The sequence below is a fragment of the Cricetulus griseus genome (genome assembly GCF_003668045.3).
Source record: "Cricetulus griseus strain 17A/GY chromosome 1 unlocalized genomic scaffold, alternate assembly CriGri-PICRH-1.0 chr1_1, whole genome shotgun sequence".
In the NCBI taxonomy this organism is placed as follows: Eukaryota; Metazoa; Chordata; class Mammalia; order Rodentia; family Cricetidae; genus Cricetulus; species Cricetulus griseus.
In genome coordinates, this window is record NW_023276807.1 from 10,010,941 (window position 1) to 10,031,780 (window position 20,840).

General features: G+C 44.1%; 1 protein-coding gene across 1 annotated transcript in view; it reads left to right on the forward strand.

Annotated features, from left to right (window-relative positions):
- Positions 1–20,840, forward strand: part of Aff3 (AF4/FMR2 family member 3) — a 400,239-nt gene that overhangs the window by 342,835 nt on the left and 36,564 nt on the right. The window contains exon 14 of the mRNA XM_035452441.1: positions 17,490–17,676. Within this exon, the coding sequence (XP_035308332.1) occupies positions 17,490–17,676 (187 nt within the window). The remainder of the gene's footprint in view (positions 1–17,489; positions 17,677–20,840) is intronic.

The following is a 20,840-nucleotide window of genomic DNA, read 5'->3' on the forward strand; positions in this document are numbered from 1 at the left end:
CCAGGAGTAGCCTCCAAAAGGGAGTCAGCTGTGAAGCCCGGAGCAGACCGACAGCCTTACATGCCCCTGCATCTTTTGTGAGCTGAGTGCTTGCATGCCTCCACACTCCTGCAAATTCTTCCGTCAAAGCTCTAATCCACCATCTCTTAGTATTAGGGAGTGAGAGATTGGAAGGTAATTGGGTTTCAATAAGGTCATGTGGTCCCATGATACAACTAGAAAGCAGGCACAGGCAAGAAGTTATGTAAGCACATGGTGAGATGGCTGTGAGCATGCCAGAAAGAGCTCTCACCGACCAATAAGTGTGTTAGTGCCTTAATCTTAGACTCCCCAGCCTTCAGAGCATCAAGAAATGAGTATCTTAAGTCACTCAGGCTGTGGTATTCCTTTCAGCAGTCTGAACAGACCAAGACACCGCCCTATATAGTTTTGTTTCTTAGTGAGCATATAGAGTAACGTGCATCCTTGTGGAATTTTCATACACAACTAACTCAACAGTAGAGCACTCACCTATACACCACATTTTTAAAGGCCAACTGTGTCTAGTGCAGTAGGAGGTGTATCGTAGACTATGAGCAAATGGCCACAAGAAGCATGGGCTTGGAAGGTGGAGCCTAGGAGGTAGAGACAAGTTTCTTTTCAACAAAATACTACAGTGAAATCTCATTAAATCCCAACATCATTTGCTAATAAGATAGCATCCTCCATTGTCTTACTGTCCAAATGCCATAGAACAGGCCAGCCGTCATGCATTGCAGACGCCTTAGTTAACAGCATTCTGTACACCTGGGCTGGGCCACATCTGCTCTCTCTCTCTCTCTCTCTCTCTCTCTCTCTCTCTCTCTCTCTCTCTCTCTCTCTCTCTCTCTCTCTCTCTCTCTCTCTCATAGGCACTCTAGCTTCTTTCTATGACCACTTCAGAAATCTGAAGTAGCCAGAGGGTGTTTCAGTCATCAAGCCATGAACGGGTTTAATTTCAGTAGGAAAGTGGTCACGTAAGGCTTGCTGCCTATCCGAAAGCCCTGAGGGGGGCACTTAACCCTGACTTTTGTGGCTTTGGAGTGGACTCATGATATCTTAGCACTGTGCTACTTTCATCTTCCGACTGTTCATCCATCCCCACAAATTGTTGTGTTAAATTGCTTTTAAAATACAACTCTGGCAACTTGAAGGATAAATCCCCAGGTCCCCAGACTCTCCTTGTCATTAGTAACTCCCACTCATCATTCTATCCGGGATCCCGCCACAGGACATTTTGCAAAAATTCAAGGGGAATCTCATGCATGGTAGTTAGTGGTGATGCAGTTTGTGGGTGTCACTCATCTTCCTGTGTCATTCATCCTCATGTCTTGCCTTTCTGATTTGCCACATTTGCCACATGCTTTTACATAGGATGAGTAAGAAAGGCCATAAAACCAAGGCTGCCAGAGTTCACCCATCTAAATCTATGAGTGGATAATTTCATGTCTTCTCAGTGTTGTCTACTATCCAATATGTAACTAGTAAATCTCAACAAGTGTCCTGCATTTCATCTGGCAATACCATACAAACCATGTTTTAATTTAAATATCATCACAAAGGAAATGTTCTGTAAAACGGTTTGGTCCTTGCTGGAAATTACATAGGAAAAAGTCAAGGGGTTGGAGAGGTGGCTCAGCGATTGAGAGAGTATACTGCTCTTCCAAAGGGCCTGGGTTCACTTCCCAGCACCCACACTGAGTGGCTCACAACTCCCTCTGACTCTGACTTCGGGGGATCCTGTAGCCTCTTTGGGCACTTGTACTCATATATACATTCCCACACACATATAATTTCTAAAAATAATTAATGTTTGCCTTAAAAACACAAGAAAGGAAAATGTTGAGATCTTGAAGGGACATATAGCTAACTTCAAATGTGCAATTTCAGAATGCCTGCTTTTCCATGGCTTCCCTTATAACTAATTTCCCTTTTCAGCTCCCTGCAAGTGCCAGGCCTGTTTGGAAACCTGGTTGGAGGTTACAGTTTGGGGCACCTGGATGACCTCCTGTTCTCTCCCCCTCTACAGCACATGCTCTGATAGGAGACATCAGACTCTCACTTTCTCTGAAGTGTAGGCTACCTCGGCACCAGTACCGTGTTCATTTTGAGTGCTGTTCTAATTTGTATGTTGGCCAAGTTAGCCATGCAAAGGACTGTCTGCTTTTGATAAAGCAAAAGCCACTGGGACTTTCAGGTCTGTTTCCAGTTGTGTTCAGGCTAAAGGAATTTTTCTGTTGACCTCTAATCACAGCAGAGTGCCTTGCTCCCAAGTTATGGTCTTGGTACTGAGAGATTCTCATTAGTAGGATTATGGGTGATGCTGCCTTTCAAACTCTGTTTCTTAAGCACTGCTGCTCCCTTGGATACCACATCATATTAATTATTCATTGACTAACTTTTTTCCAGCAGTAATTAATGAGATAAGTTACACAATGGAAATGGTAGTAAATATAATATAAAGCAATTACTGAAGTAGTAATTTTCATTCATAATTATTTTAATTACATGGGAGCCAGCTTATTTCAAGCCCTGTCTCCACAGAGCTTCTTTTGAGCTTATAAAGCCGTCTCCAAGTTGGAGATAGTCTGGGAAGTTTTCTCCCACCTCTGCTTTAGTGAACAGGCAGGGGCATTCAGGCAGATGGGAAGCTGGAAGGCGTAAGACAGGACCTGGGCCCTTTGGAAGGCTGGTAGCTCAGGATCCTAGCTTTTAAAGAAAGACAAAGACAGAAGAAACCGATGACTACTAGCAAGAACAGCTAGATCCCTGTGCCACTCTCACAGGGTACTGTACTCAGATATCTATGTATACACACACACCTGACTGGTGCTCTGTGGTTGCCATCTTAAATTCTTAATAATTTTGTCTTTGATTTGTGAGGTCCAGTACAATAATGGAGCATATTCCAGAGCATTTAGCCTCTTCTCACAGCCAACTCCCCTGCCGGGTCCCCTGACCCCACCCAGCCTCCCTCTCTCCATCCTACACAGTGACTGCTGCCATCTTGCACCACTTTCGTAAGGGTATGAATGCATGGCAAGGCCCACCAGCACACCTCTGCCCACACATGGCAGCAGTGTTCTGCTGCAAGCTATCTACAGAGATGGCATGTCCAGTGTGTGGCTGGGTGGGACTAAACTTCTCCCCACGCAGATCTAGGAGCCTAGTATATTCCCAGTGTGAAGGTCACAGTACCTCTGGGTTTCCTAGAGAGCACAACATGGAATAGCAAATAAAAGCTCAATGCCCAGTGAGAAACCAGGCAAGAAGCAGCCTTGTGTCTTAGTGTAGACGATGTTACCCTCATCCTGATGTTTGGACAAGGAGCTCACATGTACATTTTGTTTTGAGTACTGGTGACCATTCTTACTCCAGGGCTGAGGAAGATGATGGTTATGTCAACTGACCATTAGGAACAGCCTATATTTTAAGTTTTTAAAATCTTAATGAACTATTTATTTAAAATTTAATATCTTTGTTATTCAAAGGTCCCAAATACATTTGTTCCTAGATGCTAAACCAGGCACATGCTGTTCTGTATGCTAATTAATGTCTAATTAGTTACCCACCTTCTGGGAGGCTCAGACTTACCTTTGTGATCAGTTGTGGCTGTGATCAGAAAGTCAAAGCAAAGTTTCCCATGGGAAAAGGACTGTCTCTGTGCTTCTGAGTCACTTGCCCAACCTTGGCCTGACTGTGTGTTTCCTGCCTCTAAGTGCATATTCTCTGGGAAAGCAGGCTACAATTGTGCAGCATGGATGTACCTAGCCCTCATGCATGGGCTCAACACTTCTGGAAGGATTCCATCAGAACAGGTGAGGCTGGGCTGTGAGCTTTATGGAATTTTGACTATCACTGGGTGATATCATTTCTGAGAACCATGTTGCTCACATTTTCTGTGATGGTGGAGCTAGGAGTCTCAAAGCCCGGCCTCATAGGTATAATACCCAGGAATAACAAAGCAAATGAATGATGGCGACTATTCAAGATGATCTCATCATCTCTTCTTTTTCCTACACCCCGCCCCCCCCCCCCACTTAGCCTTCTAACAAAACAACCTTGATATTTGATTGATTCTAACAAAACAACCTTGATATTTGAATCACAGTGTAAAGAAACAAAGATTATCTTTAATGGGCCTTTACTCATCAAGAATTTTTGCCTTGCAATCTGGGTTAGGCCCAGTCCCAGGTTCTGGATATAGGTGCCATTTTCAGTCAGGAGCACCCCTAGACTCCCCTGAGGTGTAGCCTCCTTGGTAGAGTAGGCATAAAGGGAATCACAGAAATTGCAGGAGAGCCTCCACTCTACCAACAACTGTGGAGATCCCACTCAGTGTGCTCTCACTAAAATAATACAAGATGGCCCTCTCCAAATCAGGTTCAGCATCCATGAATTCAGCCAGCTTCAAGTGGAAATATGTAGAAGAAGAAAATTGCATCTGAATTGATGATGAGCATATTTTCTCTGCTCGTCATTCCCTAAGCAATGCAGTATAACAGGCACTCACAGAGCACTGATAACGCACCAGTGTTAGACGTCATTGAGAGATGGTTTAAGATACATGAGAGGACATGGGAGATGAACCAACAGATCAAGATGCTTGCAACCAAGCCTGACCCCCAGACCCCACATGGTGAAAGGGAGAACCAGCTCCCTCGGTCGATCTCTGACCACCATCTGTGCTCTGTGGCACATGCACACACAACAAATAAATGAAGAATAAATAAATAAAGTATACAAGTAGACTCTGTGCAGCCATCATGCTGATTTATAGAAGGGATTTGGGGTATTCACAGGATCCTGAAACCAGTGCCCTGTGGATGCCTCTTGCTTGTAGGATTTCTCTTTTACCTGGTATAGAAAGCTAGTTAACCCCAACTTATGTTTTCCAGGCCGCTTCCTTGTCACTGATGTTTCCAGATAGAAGGACCACTTGTTTCTATAAAGCAGGACAGAGGACAATGATTCCACATATTGGCCTGAGCCAGTTTTGATTTCTCCCCAAACAGCTGTCCCTGTGATCACAGCCTCCAAGTCACCTTCATTGCACCCATTTGCCCTAAGCTTGCCCGTTCTCATGAAGGTTGAGTTTGCCCTCACTTGGAGTTTAGGGCCCTGCTCAGGTCCCACTGTATCCAGGGATTCCTTTCTACAAACCTTACTCATCCTTTTCTCTTCTTCGGTTAGATCTCAGAATTATATCACACAACTTGAGAATCCACATTGCCAGTCCCTTCAGGCCCCATTATGGGGGCATGGTTTCACTTTATGCTTCCTGTGCCTACCCCTCTGAGATCTGTGCCAGATATGAATGCATAACAAGCAGCACCAAAATTAGGAAGTCAGGAAAGTCCTTAGGGACCCCAACACTGAAAGTGAAAGTTCCCCAGTCAAGCATGGCTGCAGGCAGACCCTAAAGTCATTTTACCGACATCTGGGGGAGGCAGAGCACAGCCACCCATTAGCACCCACAGAGACTAGCTCCAGGATACCCCCTGCAGATACCTGCACCTACTAATTCTCAAATCCCGTGTGTCTAAATGGCAGAGTGTGTGCTAGAACTAATCACATCCTCACATGTACTTTGCAGTTTTATATGTATATTTTCTATGTGTATATTACTTATGATCCATAACACAGTGGCAGTGTTATGTAGCTACCATATCACACTCAGGAAAATGCTCTCTATGTGTTCAGTACCCATACAGGGTTTGGTGAATGTATTTTGATCACTGATGATTGGTTGAATCTGTGGGTGTGGAGTCTCCTGTGATTGGTTGTATCTGTGGGTGTGGAGTATCCTGTGATGATTGGATCTATAGGTATAGAGTCCCTTGTGATTGGTTAGATCATGTGCATAGGGCTTATTGCACTTAACAGTAGTAGCAATGCCAGTTCTTACCTAGACTCCTAGAGGCAGTGAAGCCAAGAACTTGATAGTATATGCCTAAATGTTGCATAATGCTCTACATAATGCTCTTCCCCTACAACACCCCCAACTAAAACCCTACCTATCATATATCCTTTCTGCTCCCCCTGGAGGTTGAGGCCTTCCATAGAGTGTCATCAGGGTCTATCATGTCCTTTGGGATGAGGCCTAGGCCTACCCCTGTGTGTCTTGGCCCAGGGAGTAACAAGAAGCACTTTTCAACACACCACCCCCTAATTCAATGGGGGGCAAATTTGTGTCACCAAACACAGCTGCTGCTTCTTAGCCCTGTCTCTCAAATAGAACCTAGGACAAGAGGAGAACACAGCAGCACTGGCCTTGTTTGGCAATGTCATGATGAGATGCCGTGGCCTTACCAACACAGGACACTCAGAGATACGGTCTGAAGGGGCCAGCATCCTCCAGGGCCCTCCCCCATCTAGTCTGTCTGTGCAAAGTATGTCTGTCTGTCATGCTCTGCTCCCCAGATGTAAGTACAGGAACCCTTCCCAAGGACATACCCTCCTGAAGGCAGGGCCAGCAGGCCCAGCATATTTGCAGAAAATACTTATGTGGGTACTTCTCATATAGTCCTTACTTACTAAATTAGTAATTATTGTTTTATATATTGTATTATAGTATATTTAATATAAGATATTATTCATTAAAAACGGTCAGAGAGCCCAAGAATATTTGAGGAGAGAGCCAAGGAATGTTTGCATATAATGGTGTTTTTCCTTTTATTTATGAGTGCCTTTCTTCTTGACTGAACTACATAGGGACCTTTATCCAAATTAAAGTAAAAGTATACTTTAAATTCAACCCAGAACACCAAACAGTAGTCTTTGTGTCTTGGTCCATCAGAATGACAACATCCCTCATCACATCCCAAAAAGAAAAGTCAATGGATCCACATGCAGGACTATCCCCCAGAACACAGGAACATACATTTCTTAACAAATATCACTAATCGGATAGTGACACTCTAAACTCAAAGCTCTTAAACTCAAGAATGCTTTGGCAATATTGAGGCAGATTCCCCATGCCCTGGCACCCATCTCACCTGGAAGAGCAGAGCATGATAAATGATACAAACCCAGGAAGTGACTAGGGACCCTCGGGGGTGACATCTCTGCTCTCTGGTATCTGAAACTAGTGGTCAAGCCTTATGCACCCAAGCTCTTCTCACACTGGCATCTAGACAGAGCCTCACATTCCCAACAGGACTGTGTGTGTGGTTCAGTGACCTGAGTCACGTCTCTGAACTCTGTTGTTTGCGTCAGAAATGTCTCAGCTGCTGCAATAGCATCAGCAGTAAAAGAGAGACATAATTTATGTTCAAGTTTATGGACCCTCTATATTACTGAATTTCTCTCCTGCTGAATGTGACGGTTTCTGTCAACTTTTATCCTTCCCTGAGGCTAGCAGAAGGTTCTGGGGGCCATTTGGGACATGGACAGTGCTATATAAGTCTTCTTTATGGCCTTCACCTCCACCCAAGCCATACCCAGCTCCCATGCCACTGGTTCTGAGTACTGGAGTCATGCTTCTGCCCCTACATCTCACCTCCACATCTGCTCACAAGAGCTCCCAGGGTTTCCCTCCAAGAGGCAGCATTCTCACCTGGTAGCCCATATCTCCTTCCTACCCTTCTTTTTTAAACCTCAGTGTTCCGTCATCCTATAGTGAAGAAGCAATCTAAATAAGGATTTGATCAGAGATCTGATTTGAAGACTGTGGCGACCATCTGTATATGGAAAGTAAAGCAAATGAAAACCCTGCTGATCGCCTGCAGCTGTGGCTATGGTTTGTTAAGAGGCAAAAAGACAGTCCCAAGTGGCTCTATGACTAATAAAACATAGATGAAGTTAGCCTTCAACTCAGGAAGTTTGTAGCAGCATCGTAAGAGAAACCTGAAAATGTCAAAATAAGCAAAGCCATAAAATATTAGAATTACAATATAGGTTAATATCTGCATCTTTGAAAAGGAAAACAACATCAAATCAGCAAACACAGCCATGGTAGGTGGCCCGTGCCTATAGTCCCAGAACTCAGGGTGCTAAGGTAGGAAGGATTGCTACAGATTCAAGGCCACCCTGTGTCACACAGCAGAGAAAAATGTAGACTGTGGGATAGGGACCTGCAGGACTGTGATTTAAAAAAAAAAAAAAAATCATCTCATGAGAGTCCCAGGAGTGGAGAAAAACAGGTTCAGACAAGTAATCAAAGGAAAATGAATTTTTAAGAATTTTTCAATTTTTTACAGACTAAATAAACCTGTAGGTTCCAGCAGCTTAATGAACCCCAGGTAGGATGAAGCCAAAGAAATCTAGGTGGAGGCACATGAATTGGTTACTTGTTTGATTTCTGTGACAATTGCAGAATGAGTGTGGGAAGGGAAGGTTTGAGTTGTCCACCAATGACAGGGAAATGTGGTAGTGGGGTCAGAAGTAGGCATGGAAGCAGGAAGATGACACAGCTGGTCACAGTGTGTCCACTCCCCCTGCCCCTTTATCAGCCTGGGCCCTCATTCAGCACACTGTAGCATGTGCCCAGAGATGTGTATACAGGAACAATCAGACAGCACAGCGCAGCACAATCAAACTTTCAACAACAAAAGACAATGCGCCTGAGTAGAGACGAGCAGCACAGCTGTTAGGATGTTTGTCTGGCATGCTTGAAGCCTGGGTTCCGCCCCCTAGTGCCACATAAACCTGAGGTGGAGGCATGTAATCCCAGCACTTGGGAAGCAGAGGCAGAAGGACCGTGGGATCAGAATCATCCTCCTTAGCTATATAATAAGTCTAGGCCTGCCTAGGCTACATGAGACACTGTCAGCAGTGAGAGATAAATACCACACACGTAGGAAAAACAGTGCAAGCCATTTCAGTGACACTGGATTATGAAGGCACAAGAAAGTCACACGTCATTTTCCAAATGCTGAAGAAAGAAAACTGTCTCTCTGTCAGTCTACATCCAGAGAACTTCTTCAGGAATGACAAACACTACAGAAGGAAAATCCTAAAGGCTAAAGACAGTTATGGAATGTCTTCAGTGAGGAGATAAGGAACCTTGACACATCCAGAAAACAGAACCAGAACAAGATGTGAAGCATAATTGTAAGAAATGTTCCTTCCCTTGGACGTTCTTATGTATTTATTCATTATTCTTTGTCAGTTTCATGCATTTATATAGTGAATTTTAGTCATTTTCACCCCTCATTTCTTCTTGTAGACTCTATAAGTTTCATCTGATGGTTGAAGCAACATTAGAAATACCATTCCCCTGATTTGAACATTACATAATGAGCACCTATATTGAAATATCATCATGTTGTATAAATATGCACAACTGCTGGGTTTCAACTAAGCTTTTAATTTAAAAGAAATAAAAATTAAATAAAAAAGAAAGAGGTAGCCATATTATTGTCAAGTTAAGTCAACTTGAAGGTAAAATAAATTACCAGAGACTGAATGCAATGTAACATAACCATCTCAATTCCCCCCAAGGCTAACACCAAATAACAGCAGAAAGATAGAGAAAATATAAAACATGTTCAACATCTGGAGATGTGGTTCAGTGCGTTAAGAGCACTGGCTGCTTTTCCAGAAGACCCAGGTTTGATTCCCGGCACTAACATAGCAGCTCACAAACATCCGTAATTCCAGTTGCAGGGGATCCCATGCCCTCTTCTGGCCTCTGAGGCTACCAGACATGTACATGGGGCACAGATATACATTCAGACAAAATACTCAAACACATAAAGTAAAAAGAATTTTTAAATATTCAAAGAGTTTGAAAGTATCTTTTTTTTAAATGACACATTGTACAACTCAGCACATACCTTGACATTTGTCACATAGAAATTAATACTTGCATCTACACAAAGCCCTATATAAAACCATTGATAGCAACTTTATTTTTAATAGAACAATGCTAGAAAAAAAAACAAATGTCCCTCCATGGGTGAATGGTTAATGACCATGGACTACTCGGCAACAGGACTAGAATATTGATATGTACTCAGTAACTTAAGTGGGTCTCAGAATGTTGTGGCGATTGTATTTTTAAAGGGCCCATTCCATAAGGATATACCCATGTGAAGGTAATTGGAATAAATCTGATTTTTTAAAACGACTTATATGATATAGAGTGTATCATTTGCAAAACAACAGTTTTGAAGTAAGACCAGATCAGTATTTGCCTGGCACTGGTGTGACTGGGTCAGAGGCAGAGAGGAAGCTGTGGTTCTGAGAGGGGCATAGGCAGAGGCTGGAGATGGAACCACATGTGTTGGCAGGAATCCAAGCATTTGATATGACACAGAGCTGTACCTATGTTGTGCCCTTGTGATTTTCTGGTTTGATATTTTGAGCCATCTTATTATCTAAAATGTGACCACTGGGAAAAACTGGATGGAGGATAGATGGAAGGTCACTGTACTATTTTGTACAGTGTCCAGTGAATCACTAATCATCTCAAAATGCAATGGTTTTTTTGTTTTTTGGGGTTTTTTTTAGTCAGAGGCTGAAGAGATGCCTCAGTGGTTAAAAGCAAGAGTTAAGAGTTTGGGATCTCAGCACCCACAACAGACAGAACACAACTGCCTATAATTCCACCTCCAGAGGATTCCATGCCTTCTGGCCTCTGTGTGTACCCATATATACATGGCATTGGTTTATGTGAGTGTGTGTGTGTGTGTGTGTGTGTGTGTGTGTGTGTGTGTGTGTGTGTGTGTATGTATGTGTGTGTCCCTGTGTGAGTTGGATAATCTAACTCTTCTAAGCTCAGTGGGCAATGTACTAGAGGAACCCAGAGCAGAAAGCCTTGATTACATCCGAGGCATTGGGTAAAGGTCTTGATACCAATGCATCTCGGTCTTCAGAGAGTGAGCAAAAGGAAGAAGCCAGAAGAAGAAAGGGAGAAAGGACTTCTGACACAGGAGGTACTGTGTGCAAAGCCCTTGGTTTGGATAGGCAGCAGCCAGCCAAGATGGTGAGAGATGGACAGTGGTCGAGGTACAGGGGCAGACTTACTGAAATGAAGCTGCAGTCGTGATAGGGACCAACTGTGAGGACTATCAAAAGCCATGTTACAAGGAGAAATTGCTCCTGGAGGAACGAGAACAAACAAAAGAATTTGGTATAAACAGACAATGCCATCAGTTTGGATTGGAGAAGTGTTGTTGGTTGTTTTATTCTTTTGGCTCTTAGAGGGGCCCACCACCCAGTTCCCAAATAAATCACACAGAGGCTTATTCTTCCTTATGAATGCTGGGCCATAGCTTGGCTTGTTTCTAGCCAGCTTTTCCTAACTTAAATTATCCTGTCTACCTTTTGCCTCTGGGCTTTTATCTTTCTCTATTTCTGTATATCTTTCTTTATTTCTGTCTTGCTGTGTAGCTGGTCCTTGGTGTCCTCCTCCTTATCCTGCTCCTCTATCCTTTCTTCCCAGATTTTCTCCTATTTATTCTCTCTGCCTGCCAGCCCTGCCTATCCTTTCTCCTGCCTTGCTATTGGCTGTTCATCTCTTTATTAGACCAGTCAGGTGTTTTAGACAGGCAAAGATTCACGGCTTCACAGAGTTAAACAAATGCAGCATAAACAAAATGAGCACATCATTACATCATTAAAACAAATGTTCCAGAGCATAAACAAATGTAACACATCTTAAAATAATATTCCACTTGGGGAAGCCTGGCGTTGGTGGCGCACGCCTTTAATCCCAGCACTCGGGAGGCAGAGGCAAGCAGATCTCTGTGAATTCGAGACCAACCTGGTCTCCAGAGCGAGTGTCAGGATAGGCTCCAAAGCTACACAGAGAAACCCTGTCTCGAAAAACCAAAAAAAAAAAAAAAAAATTCCACTTGGGGAGCCCCCGTGGAAGACCCTACCCTCTATGGGGAGTAGAGGGGGAGAGGGCTGATGGGGGGCTGGGGGGGAGGGAGAAGGGATTGACATGTGAAATTATAATTTTGTAAAAATAAAAAAAATATTCCACGACAGGGGAGGGGACTCTGTCCACACTGAAGTGCCTCGCACTGCCTGCTTTGCTCACTTCTCCTGTGAGGTCATAGTTTTGGACCAGCTGGTATCAGTGGAGACACTACCAATAAAAGGACTGCAATCACTCAGGCCTGGTGGTGGCTGGGAAATGGTGTCTTTGTTGAGATGTTACAGATTGTTGAGCAAGGAAGTGTCTACTAGCCTTCAGGCCTATAGCATTTTTGTCACCATCCCAGCAAATGACAGGGAACCCCTCCCTAGTCATTTCTCAGTGGGAAGCTGTGAAAGCAAGGGGTATTCCTTCAGTCGGGCATGAGACCTTGAGGTTTATCTGTGAGATCCAGGGTGAGATTCCATTTTGGATCTTTTCTCTAATGGCCTGTATTTAGACCTGGGCCAGATTCTAGAAGGGATTTATCATTGTCAACTAAGGCAGGGGCTTAGCAAGCACATCTCCCAGAATACAGCGTGGCATCTCTCAAAGGTGTGTTTGAAATACTTGAGTCCAGACATTCGGGACTCACCAGCAGACCAGTTCATGAAATCACCAAAGTGAAAACTTTAAACTCTTCACTAAGTTATAGTAAATGGAATTGAAAATATATTTCAAGGTATATTCGCAGAAAAGAAGAAATGCTGAAAACTGAAGTCACCTCACATTTTTGTTACTGGAACCAAGAGATTGTAACTTTGTAGAAAGTGAGATCTCTTTTGTTAACCCCAGTTTATGTCCTTAATTTCCATTTAGTTCCTCATTCTGAAATGCATGTGAATACCCATCCATGCTGAGCTATGCTAAGTTATGATAACGCAAAGACTTTGCTTTTAATTTTGAGGGGCTTTGTTTTGTTTGGGTTGTGTTTTGTTTTGTTTTTAAAGTTGAGGCTGTTTGAGTTATGGTTTTTGGTGGGGTTTTTTGTTTGTTTTTTTTTTTTTGAGACTCATGACAGCCTTAAATTTATGTTCCCCCTGCCTCTACCTCCTGGCGTGTTGGGGTTACAGGTGTGTACCACCCATCAAGCTAATAAAAAGATGATTACATGATGTCAGATGCATTTTTCATGTCTTCAGAATCAGTGGCTCCATTGTCTTGAAACAGTATAGGGTCCAGACCTTAGTAGGCAGTATGGTAAGAATCATCTAAAGTTGTGTCGTCATGCCAACCAGTCTGCGTGATCATTTCAGGAAAGCTTCTACTGAGTTGGCATTTCATGTGTATGTTTACATATATGTGGGCACACATGAGGGGGTGCATGAATGTTTGTGGAGGCCAATGGTTGACATCAGGTAGCTTCCCTGATGGCTCTTACTTTATTTACTTAGACAGGGTCTCTCACTGAACCTAGAGCTAACTAGTTTGGCAGATCACTAGCTTTCTAGAGAATGCCAGCTCTGCCTCCCAAGTGCTAAAGTTGCAGGTAGACCACTACGCTTGTCCAGCTTTTATATGAATCCTTAGAATCCAAACTTGAGTCTTCAAGTTTACATGGCAAGTGTTTTATCTATCCAGACAGTTTAGTCTACTTTTCACAGTACCCCCGATAAACATAACAAACAGTTGTATACTGACAGTTTCAATTTGTGATTTTAAGTGTATCAAGCCTATAGTTGCCTTTCAGGAAGTTTTGTCAGATTTTTTTTTTCAGCTTCTAAATTCTGTAACTCCAAAACCTTCCTGGTTTCTCAGAATCAATTCTTCTTTTAGTGATGATCTATATGAGTGACTGTCTTAGTTAGATTTCCTATTACTGTAAAGAGACACCATGACACAGCAACTCTTTTTTTTTTTCTGCAGATTTTTTTATTTGAATTAGAAACAAGATTGTTTTACATGACAATCCCAGTTCCCTCTCCCTCCCCTCCTCCTGTACCACCCCTCCCCTCCCAGCTAAAATCCTACCTATCACATATCCTTTCTGCTCCCCCGGGATAGTAAGGCCTTCCATAGGGTGTCATCAGAGTCTGTCATATCGACCACAGCAACTCTTAAAAAGGGAAACATTCATTGTGATGGCTTGCTTACAATTCAGAGGTTTAGACCATTATTGTCATGGTGGGAAGCAAGGCAGCATGAAGGCAGACATGATGCTAGAGAAGGAACTGAGAGTTCTTACATCTTGATTCCCAGGCAACCGGAAATAGTCTGAGACATTAGGTGTGGCTTGAGCATATATGAGACCTCAAAGCCCACCTCCACAGTCACATACTTCCTCCAACAAGTCCATACCTTCTTCAACAAATCCAGACCTCCTAATGGTGCCACTCCCTTTGGGGGCCATTTTCTTTCAAACCACCACAGTGACCATCACTTGGGTCTGTTACGCTCACTATCATTGTAACAGAGGCAAAGTAGCTACATACACTCAGGGCCACAGAAGTGACTTGAAGCTGGCCAGGGTGAGCAGGTGTTCCCCAGGGATCTTTGCAAAGATCACTTAGCAGAGCTCTCTTTGTGGAACAGGAATAGATGAGTGGCTCTCTTAGCCTGACAACTAGCCAGCCGAGTTCTTCCAAACCCTACCCTAGACATAGGTGTTATCTGGCTATACCAAATCAGAGGAACATGAACATCAAATGCTCTTTTCTTCCTCTGTGGTTACATCCAGATAAACTCACCATAAGTTGAAAACAATATAAATTGTTAACATATTAATTCTATGAACACTATCAAACTGTAGAGTCTTGGTTCTTTCCCCTTGTGGTAACATCACTGCTCATAGTTGTATCACAGGCCCAGGGAAAGATCCAAATTCAACATTTCATGCGCAGCTTCTCCTGAGTGCATACTGCTGTCACACCACCATTAAACTCAAACCCTGAAGTCAAACACCCATCATAAAAGGACTGTCTGTGAATTCATTCCTGGCCCCAGAAGTATTGTGAGCCTCTCAGCTCCAACAAGCCAAGTGTGAAGAAAAGTCTGACTCCTTGGTTCCCCCAAATGTTTTAAAAAATAAAATAGTTATGCCAGTAAAATTGTCATTTTAAATCAATTTCCTAATTTAAGGTAGAGAGACATAGACTTGCAAGGCTATTCTGCCAACCTATTTCAGATCAGTGGTTGTATTGGCATCACTGTGTGCTGGTGTATCTCACCCTTGCAGAAGTGCGGGAGACAGCATGTAAGTGTGCAATGGGCATGTCCCCAGAAATGAAAGCCCCTCTTTTCAAAAGACAGCCCTTCATCCTATGGTACAGGCCACCAAGAGTACCACCCACTGCAAGGCCTCTGCTGCACAATCTGTGCAGTGTAGATTCAAACAAGTAACAAATACTGATCTGGGGCATATTTTATAAAATGGGTCAAAATAATCTTTGTTTGCCTTTATTTCCTGGTCTTCAGCAAATGTCATCCTAGAGTATGGCACAGAGACCCACCTCTGTGGTTGCTGTCTGTTCCCACCAGCTTCTTAATGACAAAAACACTTCTGGGTTATGTGTAGTTTTGCTGTCCGTGTGTTTTTGTTGTTGTTGTTGTTGTTGTTGTTGTTGTTGTTGTTGTTGTGTTCATGTGCCTGTGTGTGTGTGTGTGTGTGTGTGTGAGAGAGAGAGAGAGAGAGAGAGAGAGAGAGAGAGAGAGAGAGTCAGAGAGAGAGAGAGTCAGAGAGAGAGAGAGAGAGAGAGAGAGAGAGAGAGAGTCCCAGTGTTTTAAGGGCCAACCAAAAAAACTATTAATATAGATCCTGATGTTCATATTCAGCTGAATGCAAGCCCCCATCCCTCCATTACTCTTTGATAGTAGCCACCACCCTAGGCAATAATTCCATTGATAGTAGCCATCGCCATTCAGTCACCTGGAAAATGGATTTTCATTCATGAGGCAAAGATACTGTTTAGTCCCTTGAACATGAATGATCTTTCCTCCTCTCCATCTCAAAATCCCAGAGTCCTCCCCCAATGCCAGACACCAGTGACAGTATGGAAACAAAATCTCTGCCACTGAGACAAGGCATGCCCCTGCGGATATTGTCTGATATTGAAGAATGCAGGCCGATAGCATGTGTGGGCCATGACATTGGCAGGAAGAAATGAAAGCCAATAGGGGTATTTGTATTCAAACTCCAGTTTCCCTAACTCTGCCATTCAGAAAGGTGATTTTTATTGCCAAACTCCTGGGATGATTCCTTTCTTGTTTTTTTTCCTTTAAGAGAAGCAGAGACTCCAATATTTCTCTCCTTCCCAGCCCCAACAAAGGGGAATTTATGAGATTCCCCTTAGACAGTGCAACCTGAGATTTAAGGGATGAGTGAAAAGAACCCTTTACCATGCCCAGGCTCTTTGGGCATGGTAAGGAACCCCTAAATCCTAAGGAGCCCCCAGCCTCATCCATCACAGAAGTTCAGCCCTGTAGAAGCCATGTTCACAATTGAGAAGTGGCAAACAGACTGTTGCTGACTCAGCACCTCAAAAGTGACCAGCGCTTTCTGAGTTTAGAGCTTGACCCCAGTGGGGTACATACAGGAATGTCTCAGTTCAGTCACATAGACGGCCTGGGAAAGGTAGAATAATGTGTGAGAACTGATGTCTTCTTGTTGACGTACACACTCTTTGGTGGATTTGTGATAGCTTTATTGTTGTGTTAATGAATTACTGTTTGAAAGCACAGACCAAATTTTCCTGTTGTCATTGAGCGTATAGGGACAGTGTGGCAGATTCCAGCACGTGTGTTAATTGTCGGGTATCAGCCGAAGATGCCAGTTTCTGTAAACCACTGTTCTGGGGGTGGTTTTTTAAACGTAGAATGTATAAACGTGTTTTGAAGGATCATCAGTTCTTTTGTGAAGGACTCGAAGGCTACTGTTCATGCACTGAGCCAGCATCCGTAACAATAGCACTGGACTCTACAGTGGGGGGGGCGGGGGGGAGGATGAAGCAAGCTGTTTGCCTTTTGTTGTTGTTTTGTTTTTGTTTTTTGAGACAGGGTTTCTCTGTGTAGCTTTGTAGACCAGGCTGGCCTCAAACTCACAGAGATCCTCCTGCCTCTGCCTCCTGAGTGCTGGGGTTAAAGGCATGCGCTATCACACTGGGCTAAGCTGTTTAACTTTGACAGTCTCAAATTCTATAGAAGCTTCCAGCAGACCCTTGTGGCCTTCCTGGCAGGTTCCTTGGCATCAGACATTCCCCTCTAAAGCAAAGATAAAGTTATTTTTGACAGTTTGCAAAATATTTTGAGGTTTTAGGATATTCTTGCATTTGTGTAGGTGTTTAGAATCAGAGATGTATTTGAAAACAACATTCTCAGAACAGCGGCAACATTGAAATGAGCACTAGTCTTGCACACCTTCCTCTGAAATAGCCACACATCTAACCAATGTCCAGTGACCAAAGAGACTGTTCATTTTCGGTTTATTTCTGGGTCTAATTTTGTCTGGTTTTGGCTGCTTTGGGCCTTGAGTCCAGGCCCTGGTTGACAGATGTGTGTAGTCTGTGCCTCCCCTTGCCTTTGCCAGGATGGCAGCCTGCTGGTGCTTCCTGTTTGCTCATTTGGCTTTCTTTCCCTTTCCTTCCTGGGGGGCCTGGTGGACTGGCAGCTCCGCGGTCCAGCAGACCAACTGCAGAGGTTCCGTGCCATCCAGCAAGGGCAGCAGCAGCGGCAGCAGCAGCAGCAGTAGCAGCTCCTCCAGCGACTCAGAAAGCAGCTCCGGATCCGACTCAGAGACTGAGAGCAGCTCCAGCGAGAGCGAGGGCAGCAAGCCTCCACACTGCTCCAGCCCCGAGGTAGGCAGCAGCTGCTGGCTCAGGCTGTGGCTCCATGGCCAGCAAGTCCCCAGCCCTGGCTTTCATCCTACCTGCCTACCCACCCTCCTGCTGTCCCCCAGCCTGGAACAAGCTGTTGGGCTATGGGGTTCTTCTCTATTCCCCACTGTGCCCCCTCCTCCCCGTCTCATGATGACACTGCTTCCTTTCAAATACGAAGCATCAGCTTTTACTGTCTAAAACTCTCTGTTCGGCTTCCAGAAATTTCCACATATGCTATAAACATCACTGACAGGAAATAACCCATGGCTGGGGTCTCCCCCTCAGGGCCATCCCAGGCAATAACCAGGCAGAGAAGTTTGTCACTTGGGAAGTGTGACCACCCATAAATCACAGGCCAAAGAGTTTTATGCATTGGGCATGCTTAGAATCTTACCTTTCTGCAGTTTGTCACGGATCAGAAGAACAAGGGCTATAAATATTAATAAAACCACCCTTACTGTGTTTTCTTTGTGAAAATATAAAAGGAAGAATTAGCATCCACCTACAAATAATAATGAAACCTTTTACAGCTGTGATCGGTATCTAAGGGGAAGATTTAGGTGCCTCATATAAAAACATTATAAGGTACCAATAAAAACCATTGCTGTTTCTACTTTCAGTGGAAAGGGGGAAATTAAACAGTAATTCAGAGCCTGAAGATTCTTGGGTGAGGGCCGAAAACCAGGTCCTCAGGCCTGTGGAGCCATAAGGGCAGACTTTGCTTTCTAAATACTGAATAAAACTGTTTCCTCTTGAGATTATAAACAGTTGACCTCACTGTGGATGGTGGGATGAAAAGCTTTGCTTACAACTCTCTATACCATCTAAGGGACCAAGATCCTAAATAGACTCTGAGACACACAAGCGGACCCACTCACGCAAAGTCCAGCTGTGAAAAAAAAGGAAACACCTTGTAGAGAATGCATGCCTGGTGTCATACCTGTGCCACCCTGGAAGTAGTTATGCTCCCATTCCGAGTTCACAGAGGGCTCCTCACACCCGTGCACACTTTTGTTTTATGTCCCCACAACCCTTCTTCACTCTTCAGCACTGGACTGTCACGCCAAGCTCTCCGTGCATCCTAAAATAAGCCGTTCACCTTTTCTCTCCTTTCTACAAAGTTCCCACCTGTCTGCCCAGCTATCTGTGTGCCTCTGTATCTGCCTCTACCCATAGACAGAAGGTCAAAGGCCTTAGCTACACTAACCTATTTATTTTACCCTGACTGCTCCCAGAAACTAAACCACTATTCCTCCCTCATCATTCATTCATCCATCCATTCATTCATTCATTCAATATTCATTCAATAAATACGAATTGACCATCAGCCATAGTACTTATCTTGGCTTAGGAATGTAACAGTTACATGACAGAAAATGTCCTGTCTACCCAGAGCTAACATTCCAGTGGGAGTTATTTGAAATAGAAAAAATACAGGAATTAAAGAATAAAATACTGGAGGTAATTGAGCTTTAATTGTACTATAATTTGTTGAGAAACTCCAGAATATTGAATTATAAAAACAACAGAGCGGGCTGGGGAGATGGCTCAGGGATTAAGAGCACTGCCTATTCTTCCATAGGTCCTGAGTTCAATTCCCAGCAACCGCATGGTGGCTCCCAGCAATCTATAATGTAGTCTGGTGCCCCCTTCTGGACTGCAGGGATACATGCAGGCAGAGAGAGCTAAGGTTATAGTCTGTGCTAGAGTACTTGCCTAGAATGCACAAAGCCCTGGGTTCAATCCCCATTACCAGAAAGGAAAAAGGAAAGAAAAGAGATAGGAGAGAAGGTGAAAGAATAGTACTACATCCCAAGGCAGTGCCAGAGCCAGTGTGTGTGTGTGGGGGGGGGGGTTGAACTGAAAGGGGCGGGGCCTATGAAGTGCCTCCTGTCCACATTTATTTGCTTTGTGACTTCGTTGGTTAATACCACACTGAAACATGAGTCCTAGGGCTCCTGAATTGCCTGCACTTTCTAAAAGCATAAGCCTGGAATTCTGGGCAGTGGGTGGAGAGTCTTGTCATTTCTTCCTGAAAATCTCAGAAGTCCCTGGCTAAAGAGGGGGGCCTCTGAAGTTTAAGTCTTAGAGAGCATATGAGATTTCAGCTCCCATCCTTCCCTATAGAGGGAAGGCGGATGCTGGATAATGCATTAACCACATTACCCAGTGTTCCTTTCTGCTGGTAAAGGATGTACATGCATGTTAGAATAAGAGTCAGACTCTTTGAGCCTTTCCCCCCAAGGTTAACACAGACACAGAGCCTTTAGGAACAAACAGTTTGTAGTAGCTGAACATCATAGTGCTAGGTAGCAGCAAAACTCTGCTTCTCTTGGAGGTGGCTGGCGTAGACTGCCTGGCAGACAGCACGGAGCCCAGTATTACAAGCCTCACGTGATAGGCCAGCTCCTGATAGCCACAGTCCATTGCTCAGACCCACTTATGCTGCCTGGAAGCAAATAGCCTTGGCCCTCACTTCTCTCCCAGACCATCCTTCCATGGACATGAGGAAGAGGAAGCATTCATGTTCTGATGTCCTTACTTCTTCCTCCACTCTGCCAGTGCTTAGAAAACTCCCTGTGCCTCACTGAAACTCCTACAAATCATTCTCTTTGGACATGTTTGTTGAAAGCCAGTTGATCATATATGAATTGCCCCAGCATAGGCAGGCAGGCCAGGTTTTGGAGAGCTAGCACAGAAAAGCCTCTGTCAACATGTACAAAGCTGTGACTCCCTTCTGGGATGGCCTGTGCTGGACTGTTCTCAGCATAAGGTTTTCTCTCGTGCGTTTTCTTGGCATTGGTTATATACCCTCTCGTGCCAATGCTTCTCAGGGGTGGAAGCTGCCTTTCCATGCCTCTGCCACACTGACAGCACACAGGGTTTCCTGGCTCAGGATTGCCAGAGTCCCTACAGAAAGACCCTGGTCACATCAGGTAAACTCCATGTCTTTCTATTGGATAGCTCCCAGCCCTAGATATTGCTCTTACAAACTGCATTTTCCATTGTGGCCATTCCCCAGTGGATCTGACCATGACAGGCCTTTATGAAGTACCTGAACAGAAAATATGTTTTAGAAAAGACCACTATAGATTCCTCTTTACAATCAGCAGAGACTCGAAGCACATTGATGCACAGCCTTT